At 30.5% G+C, this 16,640-nt stretch overlaps 2 protein-coding genes across 2 annotated transcripts; one reads left to right on the top strand and one right to left on the bottom strand.

Moving 5' to 3' along the window:
* Window positions 1-404: 404 nt before the first annotated feature.
* LOC129302725 (uncharacterized) lies at window positions 405-2,120 on the bottom strand. The gene is made up of 7 exons (XM_054941619.1): window positions 2,007-2,120; window positions 1,666-1,935; window positions 1,446-1,555; window positions 895-1,002; window positions 741-834; window positions 561-659; window positions 405-470 (listed from the first exon to the last, which is right to left on the bottom strand). Exons 1-7 carry the CDS (start codon window positions 2,118-2,120, stop codon window positions 405-407), a joined length of 861 nt encoding a protein of 286 aa, XP_054797594.1.
* A 10,872-nt stretch (window positions 2,121-12,992) lies between these two features.
* LOC129302724 (UDP-glycosyltransferase 87A1-like) lies at window positions 12,993-14,003 on the top strand (the record flags this gene model as incomplete). Its single annotated transcript, XM_054941618.1, has 1 exon — window positions 12,993-14,003. A coding segment is annotated over one exon (882 nt), but the record flags the coding sequence as incomplete, so codon positions are not given.
* Between the last annotated feature and the right edge of the window lie 2,637 nt (window positions 14,004-16,640).

Here is a 16,640-nt window from a genome sequence, read left to right as displayed (position 1 = left end):
AATTCTGATAATAATCATCCAATATGTTCATATATTGGACAGTTATAACCATCCAATGATTTCGTTATATTGAACGGTCATAGTAAATAACCGTTCAATATATTGCAATTTTTTTTAATATGCTAGCTGCATTTCTTGCAACCCTCTATAATAGTATAATGCAAATACAGATCAGTCCAATCCAATTCAGTTCAATCCATAATTATACTAAACTAAATGAAATTATAATAAACTAATAATTTTATTAAAATAAAAAAATTGTTACTTATAAAATTTCTTAATATAGTACTAAGTAAAACAAAGTTGTTTGCTAGACTAGACCAAAATTATTCTAAATTATAAAAACTAAAATAAAAAAGTGTAATTTACTTATTTCTGGCCCACAGCTGAAAAATGTACTCACACTATTCCTCAATAACTTCGTTAATATGACGATCCCTGAATTCTTTACAATATAAATCGGGATAATACTACAATAATGTAATTTGACAACAAGGTTAATTATTTCAATAAATTAAAATTTATAATCACATACAATTTAATGTAAATAACATACATACCGCAGAAGGGATTAAAGTCATCTCATGAGTGATGATGTCTTTAAGAAATCTCATGACACAATATCCACAGTCCTCGCTATATGCTATTTGTCGTAGGCACTGCATAGAAAAACCAATAAACATGTTATTGAATTAATTAAAAAACTAAAATTAATTATTAAAATTAGTAGTGAGAAGTACTTTTATTATCTTCCAATTAGGATAGGCTAGATCATATGACTTGTACCTTAATGGTACATGTAAGTTCTTTTCAGTGCGATAAAGCACCACGGCCCTGATAAGAAAGAAAGTAAGTTAAAACTAGAATCCAAGTAGAATCCAAATATAAACTTACAAATTAACTAATTCCATCATATCTGGCTGCTCACTAGTAGAATCCAAGTAGTAAAACTTTGCAATTTTAACAGCAGCCGGCATAATGCCGATTAGCATCCAGTGGCTCCTAAAATAATTTGAAAACATATGTTATGAAATTTAAAATGACAAGATAAATTAAATAAATTAGGATACCATTGAACTCACCCTTATACATAAGATACCATAAATAACGTCCCCATAGTAAGGTTTTTTGCCTCAAAGTACTTTGCTAATGTTTGAGCTTGGCTATACCACACTTAGATAGTGATGTTGCAATAAGTAGAGACATCATGAGGACAGACAAAGACAAATTTTGATGCAAGATCACCAGGGACGATAAAATTTTCATATAGGTGCCTAAGTGAAAAAAAAATTATTATATTATATTAAGTTTAAAATATAATAAAAATTCATATAAACAATAAGTACCTCATATAAAAATGAATCACGTTTTGGCTAATCGAAACTTGCTTGAGGACTTCATTGACCATTTTAACCCTAATCACATCGTGTTATTCTCTGCTGTACATGCTTTGGTCAAAGCTGATAAGCATTGTAGAATCAGCAAACAACTTTGCATATGCCTCAAGTGCGCTCTGGTAGGTTTTTGACAATTGGTTTGGTACGGCTGTCTCAACCTTGGATAATTAGCCCAATTGTCTAGTGATGCCCTTCCCCTTAAACTGCGTCCCAATTATATAGTTAGGACCAATTATGTGATATATACATAAAAAGGTAACTAGCATACCTGTCGATTTTGTGCTTTATCTTGTACATAGAAGCAAACCCTGGGCCATGCAATAAAGTTGCCACTTGCTTCTCCAATAGTAAACGCATCTAAAGTTGGAATCGGCAACGGGTAGTTGGCATCAATGGGTTCAAGAATCAACCCTCGCAAATAGTCTGCAGGTATCAGCACATTGTGTTTGGTATTTTTCTTAAGGATATTAAACACACGGCTTCTTGCCACTTTGTGTCTATTAGGGCTATTTACCACAAAAAAGCAATCATGCTCGCCCTAAATAAAAATAAATATGAGTTAATAAAATCCATAGTCAACTAAAGTTAAGGAACAAAATTAATATATACCTCAGGAACTTGACCAAATGGCTGGGCCACAGTGCAACTATCTATCTTGCTGGGACTTATATGCTCAAAGGGCGACTTCCCAGAATCATTAGCCCTAAGCAGTGCCTCAATCATTTTTTATTGCGCTTCTACTTGTTATTTTAGAGCATTAAATCCAGCTGAAGAAGATACATTTTTTTGAGTCTTTTTCTTCTCCACTATTTGTTTCCTTGAGACCCCCATGCCAATACCTCTAACACAACTCGGGTGATCACAATTCCTCAATGCCTTTTCTAAGACATCTTCATCCTAAGGAAGTTCGCCTTTTGAAACTTCTTTTGAGATGACACTCTATTTATCATAATTTGGAAAGCACAAATTATTAAAACAGTAATTATTAGCATGTTATTCAAAGTTGAGAATGAAAATACTTACAACTTTTTCAATAAGTTCTCGAACATGTTCACCTACATAGTTGCCATCTTTATTAGTCTGACCGAATATAAAGAGTCTGGCTCGTGCTATAGAGCTCTTTGGTGTGCCCTCTTCGTCAATCTATGCATTAAAATACATTAGTGACATCACATATTACATATCAATTAATAAATTCAAAACATGCCACTTGTTGCTCAATCCCTAAGTACCCTAAGTGCCCTTTTAGGAAAGGAAGAAGATTTTTTGCCCTTAAATCTTTATTCTTTTGGCTTAGTTCCTAAAAAAAATAAAAAGTACCATAATTTTAGTGATCAATTCATATAAAATTATTGTACAAAATATTATGATCCTTACTAAGAATGATTTGTCAAGGCTTCTAGCAACAAAAGTATCCCAATGCTCTTGTTTGACAATGTGTTTTATCAACTCAAGGATTGTAGGACTAATATGGTCACTGGTATGAGTAATATATTTTGATCCTACAAAATATCAGAAGGCACGATGTGCCTTACATGCTACTTCCATGACAAAATGCCTTCGACTGGTGTCAATCTCAAATGCCGACTACTTAATCAGCAAATTTAAGATATAAGTTAGAAAATTGATATGATAATATAATAAAACAATTAATATTATAAATACATATATATTACCTCAACTTGTTCTCATATGAAATCCATAGAGGCTGAATCTACATCATGCCAACATTAATTGATAATCCTAAATGCCCTCTAATCACAGCCCCAATATAGCTGGAGAATTTATGCTTATTGGTCCTAATTGGTTGACCCTTCGAATTCCATTAAAAAGAATATTTCTGTCTAGCCAACCATCTTCGATTAACTTTACCCATCAGTACCAAGCCTTTTCTAATTGATATAGCCATAGTTTCTTGAGCATTTTTAGCCATAGACTGAGTAGTGGATGCAGAGAGATGATCACCCACCAGCAGGTTAGGAAGTGGGTCATTCGGTGAGTCAGGGGGTGAACTGATGGCACTGGGAGGATTATCGAATAGGTTATTAGTTGGTATGGGTCACCAAGTTTCTTAGATGGTATTTTGGGAGCCATTTACCTGTAATGAAATAGTTAAAAGATAAAATAGAAATAGTAATTAAGAAAATTAAAATGCACAAGGCATAAATAAGACATAAATAGTAATTAAGTAAATTAAAATGCACAAGGCACAAACAAAACACAAATAGTAATTAAGAAAATTGATCACCACAAGATTAAGTCAATCTTTTTCTTTTCCTTGTCTTCTTTTGAACTTTTTCTACCTTGATAGCTTGATTTAATTTTATAATCTTCTCTTTCATTCTTTTACCCCTTTTTGAGATCCAAATACCTTCATTGTAATCATGCCTTATATAGTTGGCACCATCTTCGATGAGATTGCTTTTAAGCGCAATCCCTTCAAATGGATCATCCTCAACAACATCAATCATCTCTCCAATTATTTTGTTTGACAACAAAAAAATGGACCAATTTTGTTTTGCAAGATCAGGAACATAAAACACTTGTTCAGCCTACGATGCCAAAATAAAAGTTTCATCTTTATTTCCATGCCTTGTAAGATTCACCTATATGAACTCAGATGACATATCAATTTGAATGCCACTTTTATAATCAACCCAATTACAACCAAAGATTGAAACTTTAAACTTAACATAGTCCAACTCCCATATATTCTCAATCACTCCAAAATATGACATTGATGCATATATAGGATTTTTGTCTTTCACATTGGAAATATGCATCGCTTCAGCTATAAGAGTTACACCGCTATTCTGCATTATACTTCGATCATCCAGCTCTTTGATGTAGAATGTGTATCCATTGATTACATAGCTGTTATAAGAGACAACTTGTATGTTTAGACCTCTAGCCAACCATTTTACTCTTTCAAAAATAAAATTATGATTGAAATTGTACTTGTCAGAAACATGCTTGTTTAATCAACCTGTAAAGTGCTTATTATGTTCCTTCTCATACCAAGTTTCAGTTCTTCCTGGATTATCCTTCCTAATGTCAGACTTGTGCTTGTCTGCATACTCGTCAACATCTTTAGAGTTGTGTAATACATACAGGTGTGCTTGCTCCCAATGTGTTTCTGAGATAGTGACTAATTTGACTCCCTTCATTCCTTCCCCATCTTCTCTTCCCATATGTCTTTCTACTGAGATCCCAACATATTTGCCATCTCTCAAATACTCTTGACAAAATTCAACAGCCTCTTTACTAATATACCTTTCAACAATACAACTTTCAGGTCTACTTTGATTTTTCACATACCCTTTTAGTACCTTCATGTTACGTTCAATCGGGTACATCTATCTCAAATAAGCCAGGCCACACATTTCTAACTCCTTAACTAAGTAAATAGTAAGGTGAATCATTATCTCAAAAAATGCAGGCGGGAAATGAATTTCAAGTTCACATAATGTCCTTATAATTCGGCCTTGTAACCTTAGCAATTTGTGAGGATTGATCACTTTGCTACAAATTGACTTGAAAAAGAAACACAATTTTGTTATCGTATGGCTATTGGAAGAAAATTTTTTATCAAGACATGATAGTCATGTGATTTTAAACCTTTCAACTTCAAGTCTTTCATTGACATGAGATTCTTCACATTGGAAGAGTAACCCTCTAGAACTTTAATTGCACCAAGAAACTCACATAATGACCTTTTTTCTTTTTTGGACAATGTGTGATCTGCTAGATGAAGAAATGTATGACTTCTATTTTCCTCCAGTGCCAAGTCTTCCCTTATACCCATGGAAACTATGTCTACCCTCGCTTTTATGCCATCTTTGGTCTCTCTTGAAATTTATAGTAACGTACCAATAATACTTTCACACACATTTTTTTCAATGTGTATTATATCAAGAAAATGCCATACATCCAAGGTCATCCAATACAGCAAATCAAAGAAAATAGATCTTTTCTTTCACCCACTTGTGCTAATGCGCCTCACAAAAGGTTTTCCAAATTTAACCTCTAAATCCTTGACCTTTTTAAACAACTGCTCACCAAATAAAAATGGAGGTGGCTTACCTTCTTTTGGATTACCATCTACGATGTCCCATGTAGACATTTTTCATACCATATTCTAATCTCACTGACTGTGTGCTATCTTCACAAATAGGGCATTCAAGTTTCCCTTTGATACTATACCCAAACAAATTACTGTACGCTGGAAAGTCATTGATTGTGCCAAACAACATGGCTTTCAAATTAAATGTTTTCTTCCTATACGCATCATACATGTCGACCCCTGTCCCCCACAATAGCTTTAAATCTTCAATTAAAGTAGCCAAGTATATGTCTACATCATTTCCTGGTTGTTTTGGCCCAAAAATTAACAAGGACATCATCAAATACTTATGCTTCATGCATAGCCATGGAGGTAGATTATAAATTATTAATATCACTGGCCATGTACTATGGGTACTGCTTTGCATGCCATATGGATTCATTCCATCGGTAGCTAGTGCGAGGCATAGGTTTCTAGAATCTTTTACAAAGTATAGGTACTCTTGATCAACCTTTTTCCATTGCATAGAGTCAGCAGGATGCCTTAGCATACCATTTCTAATTCTCTCGTTTGCATGCCATGTCAAATTTTTTGAATCTACTACACTGCTATACAAGCGTTTAAACCTAGGCATAATGGGAAAGTACTATACCACCTTCTCTAAACTCTTTCCATTATGCTTATAACGTGATGCATTACATTTAGGACACTTAGTTAATGATGTATATTAATTCTGAAATAAAGCGCATTCATTAGGGCAAGCATGTATCTTCTTATAACTCATGCCCACAGATCGCAACACTTATTTTGCATCATATGTTTAGGTTGGAAGCTTGTTATCCTTCGGTAACATTTCATGAATAAGTGAAAGAAATTCTGTGAAGATCATATCAGTCAACCCGCCTCTTGCTTTCAAGTTGAACAATCTCAGCAAAGCGGTCAATTTTAAGAATTCTGTGCAATTGGTGTGTAAATGTGTCCCTGCATCATTTCTTAATCTCTCTAGTATTTCTGAACAATCTCAAAGTTCCTCTTCAATAGCATTAGTTATCTCTTCAACACAATCATCCTTGTCTATACTTGTTTCGAAATCATGTGACATGTACATATTGCTATACTCACGGCTTCTATCAGTCGTATCCCTCGACTCACCATGCTTATGCCAACATGTATAAGTATAATTAATTCCAAAACACACTAAATGATCTTCCAACTCGCTCGTACTAACTCGCTTCAAGAGGCCACATTTCACACAAGGGCATACAATACTATTATGGTCTGCCTCATGCTCTAGTGCGAATCTAATGAACTCCTTCACCCCATCGACATATTCTTTTGTCACTTTATTCGCAAACATTCATTTCTTGTCCATAATCTCTCTCAATCTAATATGAATTGTTGAGAAAAATCATATTAGTGACTCAATCATATTGAAAGAGTTAGTTTAATGAATATATTAATTACTAACTCTATCAACCATGAGCCACATGCTTTCACACACACACACACACATCATCCTCTTTAAGATAATTAAATTTAAGATAATACTTACAATTATATTAAATTAATTATAAGTATTTTATCTTATGTGAAAACTTGCCAACAAGTGAATTCTTTTATTTATAATTTATAAAAAATTAAGAATTATTTTATGTTAGTTATAATAAAAAAAATCATTTTTTACTTATAATAATAAGTAATATATATATATATATATTTTTTTTTAATATTAACATTAATATATAGACCCAACTATTATAAAAATTATATGTCATTAATTTATAAAAATTGATTTCATTGAAATTTTCTACCCCTATTCAAAACAAATAAAAAAATTTTCTTGTATAAAAAAATTTCCTTTTAATTTTAAAAAAAGTTAAACAAAAAAGCCCTTAAAATGCCAAACTATTATTTTCAAACAAAAATTTGGCAGTATAATGGCATAAAAAGAAAATCTTCCTAGACATTTTGCCCTCATTCTAATCACATTATCATCATCATAAAAAACGACAATATCACATGTTATTTAAAACTATAAATTACACATAAGTAACAATTTCAAGTAAGCTAAAAGTACTCATATACAATTCCAATCACTATAAAACTTTATATACTATTCAATCATCAATCAAAAAACCAAACAATAAAATTTTTTCACTCAAACTAGTTAAATATTGTTCAAATAAAAAATATATAAAAAATAGACAATAAATTTGGGTAAAAATAAAAACTAAATATAACTCTCTTCTAATCATATATTATTAGTCTGACATGCATTTTTATGTGGGTTCTTGCCAAAGCTCATTTTTTCCTATAAAGCATTTTACCAAACAGCTTGCATATGACACCAATAACACCCAAAATTAATATAATCTAATCTAACAAAACAAAAGCCTAATCAAGAATCAGTAATCCATGCAACAATGAAATACAAAATCAAGTTAAATCGTTTTAGAGAGCAAGAGATTCAGAAGAAATGAGAGGAGAAAATGAGACCACTTATGCGTAAGAGAGCAGAGCACGAGGAGAGACAAGATCTTCAGTGGTGGGAGATGAGTCTTTGGTGGTAGAGTAGGAGAAGAGAGTGATGGGAGAGCAAGAGAGAGCTTGGAAGAGATTAATGGCTGAAATGAGAGGAGAGGAGACAAGAAGAGAAGAGAATCAAGACGGAGAAACCACAAAAATCAGATCTGGAAAATGCAAAAGAGGAGGCGAACTGATGTTATAAACCACATATTAGATGGTTAAAATGTTAACCATCCAATATTTAGCATATTGGACAATTAAAATATTAACCGTCTAATATTTAGCAAACTTTATTGGACGGTTTTAAAAATAACTGTCCAATATATTAATATATTAAATATATTAAATATATTGGACGGTTATTTTTAGAACTGTTCAATATTTTAATTTATTGGACAGTTATAATTATAACCGTCCAATAAGGCCCATCACATATACCCATTTCTATAGTAGTGTTGCTTATATATTTTTAATATTTTTACTAGGTGAGTGTGTCACATATGGTAGTAATTTAGGCCCTTTAAAGTTTGATTCTTAGATATATGCATAGAAAGTATTGTTTAGGAGAGAACAACCCTTTAAATTGAGCTTAGATTTCTCAAAAGATTAGTCTCATAACTATCGATTATTGAGATATCTTGGGAAAAAAAAGGTTGCTTATATTTGAAAAGGAAAAAGTATATGTGTATATATATATTTTTTAAAATTATATGTGTCCTTTGGCTGTTATTTATAAGCAAAAGTATAAATTTCAAGGTGCATTTATGACATTATTCTCAAATTGTCTCTCATAAAGTTAATATTTATTTTCATTACACAAATTTATTTATTTAATTACAGGGATAGGTTAATCCAAAATTTTTAATTGTAGGTATAATTATTTTACTTTATTAACTTTCTTAAACTATGAGAATTGATTATTTTTTCCTATATTTAAAAAAAAAAAGAAAGTGGGACCAAAATTTGGAATTTATTAAAATTTTAGAGAGAACTAGGGATATTTGTTTTAGCTTTCTTCATGAAAAAAATCACTTATCTTTTGGAAAAAAATTATTTTGTGAGTTTTTATTATGTTTGTTTAAACTTTTGAAAATAATTGGAATTTGAAAGAAGTAAATATCTAAATGTTTTAAAAAGGAAAAAATTGATCATTTAGTCCTTATAGTTTTGACTTATTTATAACTCAATCTCTCAACTTTGACTCATTATAAATCAGTCCCTAAAGTTTCAACCTTTTAAATATTGGTCCTTATATTTTAAAAGTAAAATTAAAAAAATAAAAAATATTTTAAAATTTTAATATTTATCAAGATTAAAAAGGGTTTAAAAATTTAAAATATTTGTAATAAATTTTAAAATATTTTGAATTTTTATAAATTTATTTTTTAAAATATAAGGACTAATATTTAAAAAATTAAAACTTTAGGGACTAAATTGTAAGAAAAAAAGTTTAAGGACTGATTTACAACTGAGTCAAAACTTCAAGAATTAGTTTTAATGATAAAATTAAGAGACTGAGTTACAATTGAGTTAAAACTGCAAGGACGAAATTATCAATTTTCCCTTTAAAAAGCTTCTTTAAGTAAATTATAATAATAATCTAATGTGGTAGATGAGAGATGGTATTTTAAAGAGGTGGGATACACAAAGATATCATAAAATTTTAAAATAATATAATAATAAATTACTTTTATAAAATAAAAATCAAGGAACATGTCATAAAATTTAAAATTAACTAAATAATACTCCTTCTGTTAAAAAATATAAGGCATTTTTTGAGGAGTTGAATATTAAAAAATATAAGACATTTTTAGTCTTTCAAGGTGTAATCATTATTTTTTTTTCAAAAACGTTCCTATTGATAATAACTTTATATTTATTGTAGGGTGTTTAATAGGGGTAAATATAAAAAGATAGGGTTAGTTGAAAAGTAGGAACTACTTTATTGGGGGTGAGATTCAGTTAAAAATGCCTTATATTTTTAATAGAGGGAGTAATTATTTTGTATTATTATAACCAAACATAAAATAATATTTTTTTTATAAAATCTCAACAAAATAAAATCTCTTTAGGAAAACATAATTTTGGGTCTCTTTACTTTGTTTGAATTTTGTTATTGGTCCTTGCACTTTTTTAATATTTTAGGTCCTTACATTTTTTTTTATATTTTAAGTTACTCCAAAGTCCCTACACTTTGTTCATAAGAGAACTTAAAATACTAAAAACTAAAAGTTTTAAGAACCTATAACATTGAAGAAAATATAGAGACTAATAACAAAATGCGAGCAAAGTACATAAACTCAAAGTTATGTTTTTCCAATCTCTTATTATAAAATATTTGAACTATCTAAACGTGGCTTATTTTTTAATCTTAAAATAAACGGGGCCCTTAATAATGAGTTTTGTAATTTTTATTAATTTCTAATCAAACATGTTGAAAGGTACAAGTCACTTATCACGACAGAAGAAGGTAGAGGAGCTTAAAGTCATTACTGGCGTGCTCGTCTTCTCATCTCTCAAGAGCTTCTTCTTTTTCGTCGACATCTTCTTTACTTAGCTCAATCTTCTTCGCCGCTGCAACATATTATTTCCATGGAGGAAGCTCAACCAGTTGTCTGTTGCCACGTGGTGGCAGTGCTCTCCTCAGGTCGAGGCCATGTCAACCCCATGCTCAATTTCTGTAACTTGCTTCTCTCCAACAACGACCACGTCATCCTCGTCACCTTCGTCGTTACTGAAGAATGGTTCGGCTTCATCGGCTCACGAGCAAAGCCGCGTAATTTCCGGTTCAGCGCTATACAAAATGTTACCCCCTCCGAGCTGGACCGCGCAGCCAAATTTGTCGGCTTCTTCGAAGCTGTCATGACAAAAATGGAAGCTCCGTTTGAGCAGCTTCTGGATCGGCTTGAGCCGCTGCCTACACTAATCATCAATGATAGTTTTCTCTCTAGGGTCGTCAGAGTGGGAAATCGAAGGAGTATCCCTGTAGCGTCGTTTTGGCCAATGTCTGCGTCGTTCTTCTCTGGGACCAACAGCCGTCATCTCTTCGAGCAACATGGGGATTATCCCATCGTCAATGCGTTAGGTTATAATTAATTACTTTTTCTTTTCTTTTCATCCGCTTTTTACTCTTTTTGATTGAGAAATTTATAACTGGTGGATGCTCAAAATTACTGATTCCATCCAAAATATAAGCATTTCTTTCAACTAATTTTAATTTAAAATATACATAATTTAGTAAATGTATTTTTTTTTATTTTATCCCTTGCATTTATTAACTTAAATTTTTGTGTAAATATATTTTTCATTTATCATGGAGTGTATTAATAATTGAGACTAGGAATAACTAAAAAATATATATTTTTAGTATAAAAACAAAGATTTTATTATGCAATTTTTTTTCTTAAAAACTACTTATATTTTGAATCAAAAGTATTTCAAGACTTGTTTAGCTACAACAACAACGACTAACAGTGAAAAAAGGTACAATTTTTTTTAACTCTTCTCTTGTTTAGTAATTAAACAACAGCCAAAATACTTTCTCTTTTACCACCAAAACAAAAATAATGATATACACATATAAATAAATAATCAATAAATATTATTAAAACTAGTTGGGACTCTGAAAATATTTTTACCCATCATTAAAGTAGAATTGAGTTATAGTCTACCGATACCATTATATATCTACGCACAAGGCTCCCCGCCTCTTATTAATGCTTCCTTCTACACATCTCTTAATTTTTCCATTCTTGGATTGGATCTCAATTTTAATAGTTGAGATTAAACATATTATAAAATTATTATTATAATATTAATAAAAATAAATAAATAAATTTAAACTGTTAAGATTTGACTTGGGCAATTCAGAACTGCAGTAAAAATATTTTTAAAATATTTTTTTAATTTTTTCACTATAATTGTAAACTAAAATAAAATTTAAAGGTTTAAAATTATTTATTTATTTATAATATTCTAATAATAATAATTTTAATCTAAAATATACTTTTAGTTTTTTTAACTTTACATAGAGTTTTATTTTATTTCTTTAATTTTATAAAGTATATTGTCAGTCATTTAACTGCAACACTAGTAGCTTTATTGCAAAAATTTTTACAACAAACTTTTAAATATTGATAAAATATTTTCAAATGTTGAAATATTAAGTTTTGTTTTTTTTTTTCAAAAAATAACAATGATTAATACAATAATCATTTGAAACTAATAGTGTTAGGCTTAAAGGATTGATAAGATACTTTATAAAATTGAGGGACCAAAGTAAAACCTTATATAAAGTTAGACACTACAAAAAAATAGCAAATGTTCTGTCGCTAAAATTTTGTCATTATTCTGCCACTAATTTGCTAAAAATAATTTATCAACAGAATTTACTGATGAAGGATTCCGTCGCTAATCAATTTTTTTTTGTAGTGAGAGAATCAAAAATATACTTTAGCCATAATTTTATAACATGTTAAATCTCAACAGTTAAAATTGAGATCAAAGGATGGGGAAGCTAAGGGATCGTAGGAGGAGGGATTGATAGGAGGATGAAAGCCAATATACAAAGGAAAACGGAGAGTGCTCATAGTCATAGCATTTTTGAAAAACTAGCATTAATTAGATATTCCATAAATTTTGTAATAATTCATATATTTGATAACCAAAAAAAAAAATCTTAGCATTTTGTTTCTTAGTTGCTGAGACTTTTTTTTCCAGGCATGCATATATCTTTCCAGTAGCAGATGATGCTAAAGTTTGCATATATAACGATATCACCCTTTTTTTTAATTCGAGCAACGTTGGTATTTGTAAATTATGAACCTTATTGAACGTGATGAGTAGAAAAAATAAACTAATCAGATGACGCAAAATGAATTTTGAATTTTCTTCAATTTTGAGGCTTGAAAATACATAATTCAAACTCAACAATTTATGAACTTATTATATTCTGTTTGATTAATTTGCTTGATTAACATCTGGAGCAGAAGTAACGTGTGGATTATATTCCTGGAATTTCCTCAACGCGTCTGGTGGATTTTCCTATTTTTGATAAAAGCCTTCCCAGGGATGAAATATGGCAATGGCGGTTAGATTATCTTTCATGTGTTTCTAAAGTGAAGTACATATTACTTCCTACAACTCATGAGCTTGAACCTCAAGCCATTCATGCTTTAAAATCTGAATTTTCTTTGCCCATTATTTACCTTATTGGCCCTGCAATACCATATTCAAACCTCTCTTCTTCTTCAAGCAATGATAATAATAATAGCCACAATACTGACCTAACATACTTCCAGTGGCCAAGCTCCCAACCTTCTAGCTCTGTCTTGTACATCTCACAAGGAAGCTTTCTCTTAGTTTCACAACCCCAGATTGATGAAATCGCGGCCGGTTTACGGTTAAGTGGTATTCGGTTCCTCTGCGTAGCACGAAAAGAGGCTCGCAGGCTGAGAGAGATATGTGGAGATGATAATAATAAGGGTTTAGTGTTGGAATGGTGTGAGCAATTGAGAGTGTTAATGCATGATGCTGTAGGTGGTTTCCGGTCTCACTGTGGATGGAATTCAACTAAAGGTGTGTCTGCTGGTGTTCCTTTTCTTACTTTTCCAATAATATCAGATCAACGACTCAACAGTAAGATGATAGTGGAAGATTGGAAGGTTGGTTGGAGAGTGAAGAAATATGTTTACCCTGAAAGATTGATAAGTAGAGATGAGATTGCTGGGTTGTTGCAGAAATTTATGGATTTGCATGATGAAGATGGAAGAGATATGAGAAAGAGAGCTAAAGAACTTCAACGTGTACGTCAGCTTTCAATAGCAAATGGTGGTTCGTCTGAAACTAATATCAATGCCTTTATCAGGGATATCACAAAAAGAAGCTAGCAACTATGGTGAATAAAAATTATGTATACAAAGTTGAACATGAAAAATGTGGTTCATTCTTGATATTCTGGACAACATATGCATGATAATTTGCATGTTAGTTTTTGAAATATGTCTTGTTATAATATTGATGTTCCTGATAGATCTTGTTCTTTTACATTTGATCGTAGAATTACTACATGTATTAATTTCTGCCCACTCATTAATTAATTTATGAAAATGCGAAGATTTAGTTCATTAAATGGGTGCTTGGCCTTCGAGAAATAGTAAATAGAGTGAAATTAGAGGTTGCTTTTTTGGTGAAAAGAATGTAAATGGAATAGATTAAAAAACAGTAAAAACAAAAATAAAATGATCAAAATTGGGGACACCTTTTGGACCCCAAGCCACACGGTATATTTCCAATTTTTTATGAAAAATCTTTTTTTCATTTAATTTTTGCTGACTGGGTTGAGTTTGATCAAACTCGACTCAGGGACCCTACCCATTGACCATTAATCTGACCTGAATCCAACCTGTTGCCTCTCTTTTTTTTGGAAAGGGCACATTCACAATTTTTTTAAGTACCCAATATCCTCAGCCTATTTTTTTTTTAATTCAAAGCATAACTGGTTTTTATCTCGACATGTAAAAAATGACATGTTTAGAAGATTACAAAAACGACATGTCATTTCCATCATCTTCTTCCTTTAGCTAGGTTGCTCCAACCTAGTTGTTCTTTTAGGGTTGGTCGGTCGGATTCAAAACTTTGAATAGCTGCAACTCTATCGTCCAATATCTGTTTTGAGCATTCTTAGTGTTGTTCTCTTCAAAAAAAAAATTTTCATCCTCTATGCATTTATGGCCTCCATTTCCTCTAAAATTTCCATTTTCAAAGATCCAATTTTTCCTTTTCCTTTTAAAGTTATAGTTTCAAGGAGTTTTGCACACGTATAGTGTATGTGGCTAACATGCATGGACATGCATGGACTCCTAGAGTTATATTCTACTCATGTACAAGCAATTACCCATGTACATATGTATATATATATATAACCATATAATGATGACATCGATCGATATGAAGAAAAAAGTAATATATAGTAGCACATGTTTGAATGCAGGGGTAGAGCCAGAAATTTTTATTAAGAGGGGTCAAAATGATAAAGTATATATGATAATTAAAAGAAAGTTATATATATATATATATATTATCGACATAATATAAATATTTTAACATATATATTTGTATTTAATTTTACACATATATAAGAATATATATATATATATTTTTAGATTTGTTCATCAATTTTTCATGATATAAAAATTATTAGTTATTATGTCTACAATAAATATTTTAGTAATTTACTTCTCAATATAATTTGTTATTAAATTGGTAAAAATTTTATCATCCCTATAAGCATTAAATGATTTAAATACATCATTAGAATCTAAAGTTCTATTTAATGTTTATTGAATTTTCTATTTAATTTTTTCAATTGATAATCACAGGAAATGAATATATCAATATATTAATAATATTCAATTGTCATAAAATTTTTATGTTAATGAGATTGAATTATATCAGTGTAAAAATTATTTATATTATAAATTTAAACAGCTTGATTATTTAAAAAAAGTAATTTTTTTAGAAGAAAATTTTTACCAAACCTCTTAATTTTTGGATAAGTAATTTTATGATAAATATCGAGCACATCATATTCAATATATCTTAGAATTTTTATTGTAATATTTAACAAAATTTGTTAATAATAATTATTTCATTAAATATAAAATGAAAGTAAAATAAAATAACACCAATACTTTAAGAGCATATATAATATTATCTTATTGAAAATAAATAGATCTTTTGACAATCATATCTTTAAGTTACTAAAATAATTGCTTTATACATGCGTAAAAGACTATATATAGAATTGAAATGAGAATTCTATCTAATATTTTATAATTTCTGTAATTGGTAACTTATGGGAGTCGAAAATATATAACTCTTACATTTTGTTAAAAAAAATATATAAAAATTAGGAGAGTCGTAGCCTTACTGGTCCCCCCTCTTCCCATCCCTATTTGCATGTTATTGTCATGTAAGCGAATCACATTTGTTCAGCCACAAAAACGAAGCCCAAAATCAACGCATGCTTTAATACCAATGTGAGTTTAGTAAGCATACCTATCAGTGCACCAATTATATCTCTACGCTGATGAACAGAGTTTCTCAATCCCAGCTCTTGTTTCACAGTGAACACAAAATTATAGAGAGAAAGGAAGAGAGAAATATGATTCCATGCTTCTAAATCTGCAGGGTGTTTATAAGTTTTCACAATGCCCTCATATATTAGCCACGCATTCTCGGACGTGCATATAGTGAAAATCGTTCCTTAGCTCCCGTAACCTAAAATCCACACGGGAATATTGCACTCAAGTGCTAGATCTATTGCACATAAAGACCCAAACATTCTCAATATTATCATAAAACCCCATTCCATAATGTAGGCTTATATTTGGACCTACTCCACCAAGGGTGGATAAACCCGACAGAGAACTTTTAAGATTAGATAGGCGTGTGATATAAGAACTCATCAGCAAGGGGTGTGTTTGGATTTTAATTGAAAAAAATTAATTAATAAAAAATTGATTATTAGAATGTGACGGTATTTGAATAAAATTTCAAAAATTGATTATGATATTAATTTTTTAAAATGGAATAAATTTCAGTTTATTCCAAATAGAGTTTTGGAAACCAAATGGAGTTTGAAAAAATTGAGG

The sequence above is a fragment of the Prosopis cineraria genome, unplaced genomic scaffold (assembly GCF_029017545.1).
Source record: "Prosopis cineraria cultivar Desert tree isolate PC_DT_omini unplaced genomic scaffold, ASM2901754v1 PC2, whole genome shotgun sequence".
NCBI classification, from domain to species: domain Eukaryota; kingdom Viridiplantae; phylum Streptophyta; class Magnoliopsida; order Fabales; family Fabaceae; genus Prosopis; species Prosopis cineraria.
The sequence above is the reverse complement of the archived record's forward strand: the minus strand, read 5'-3'. Positions and strand labels throughout refer to the sequence as shown.

Excerpts from the sequence above, each read along its gene's own strand:
- LOC129302725 (XM_054941619.1), bottom strand. The coding sequence starts at position 2,120 with ATGATTGAGGCACTGCTTAGGGCTAATGATTCTGGGAAGTCGCCCTTT. Across the intron at positions 1,936-2,006 it reads CATTTGGTCAAGTTCCTGAG|GGCGAGCATGATTGCTTTTT; the intron begins GTATATATTAAT and ends ATTTTTATTTAG. Across the intron at positions 660-740 it reads CTAATTGGAAGATAATAAAA|TGCCTACGACAAATAGCATA; the intron begins GTACTTCTCACT and ends TTTTCTATGCAG.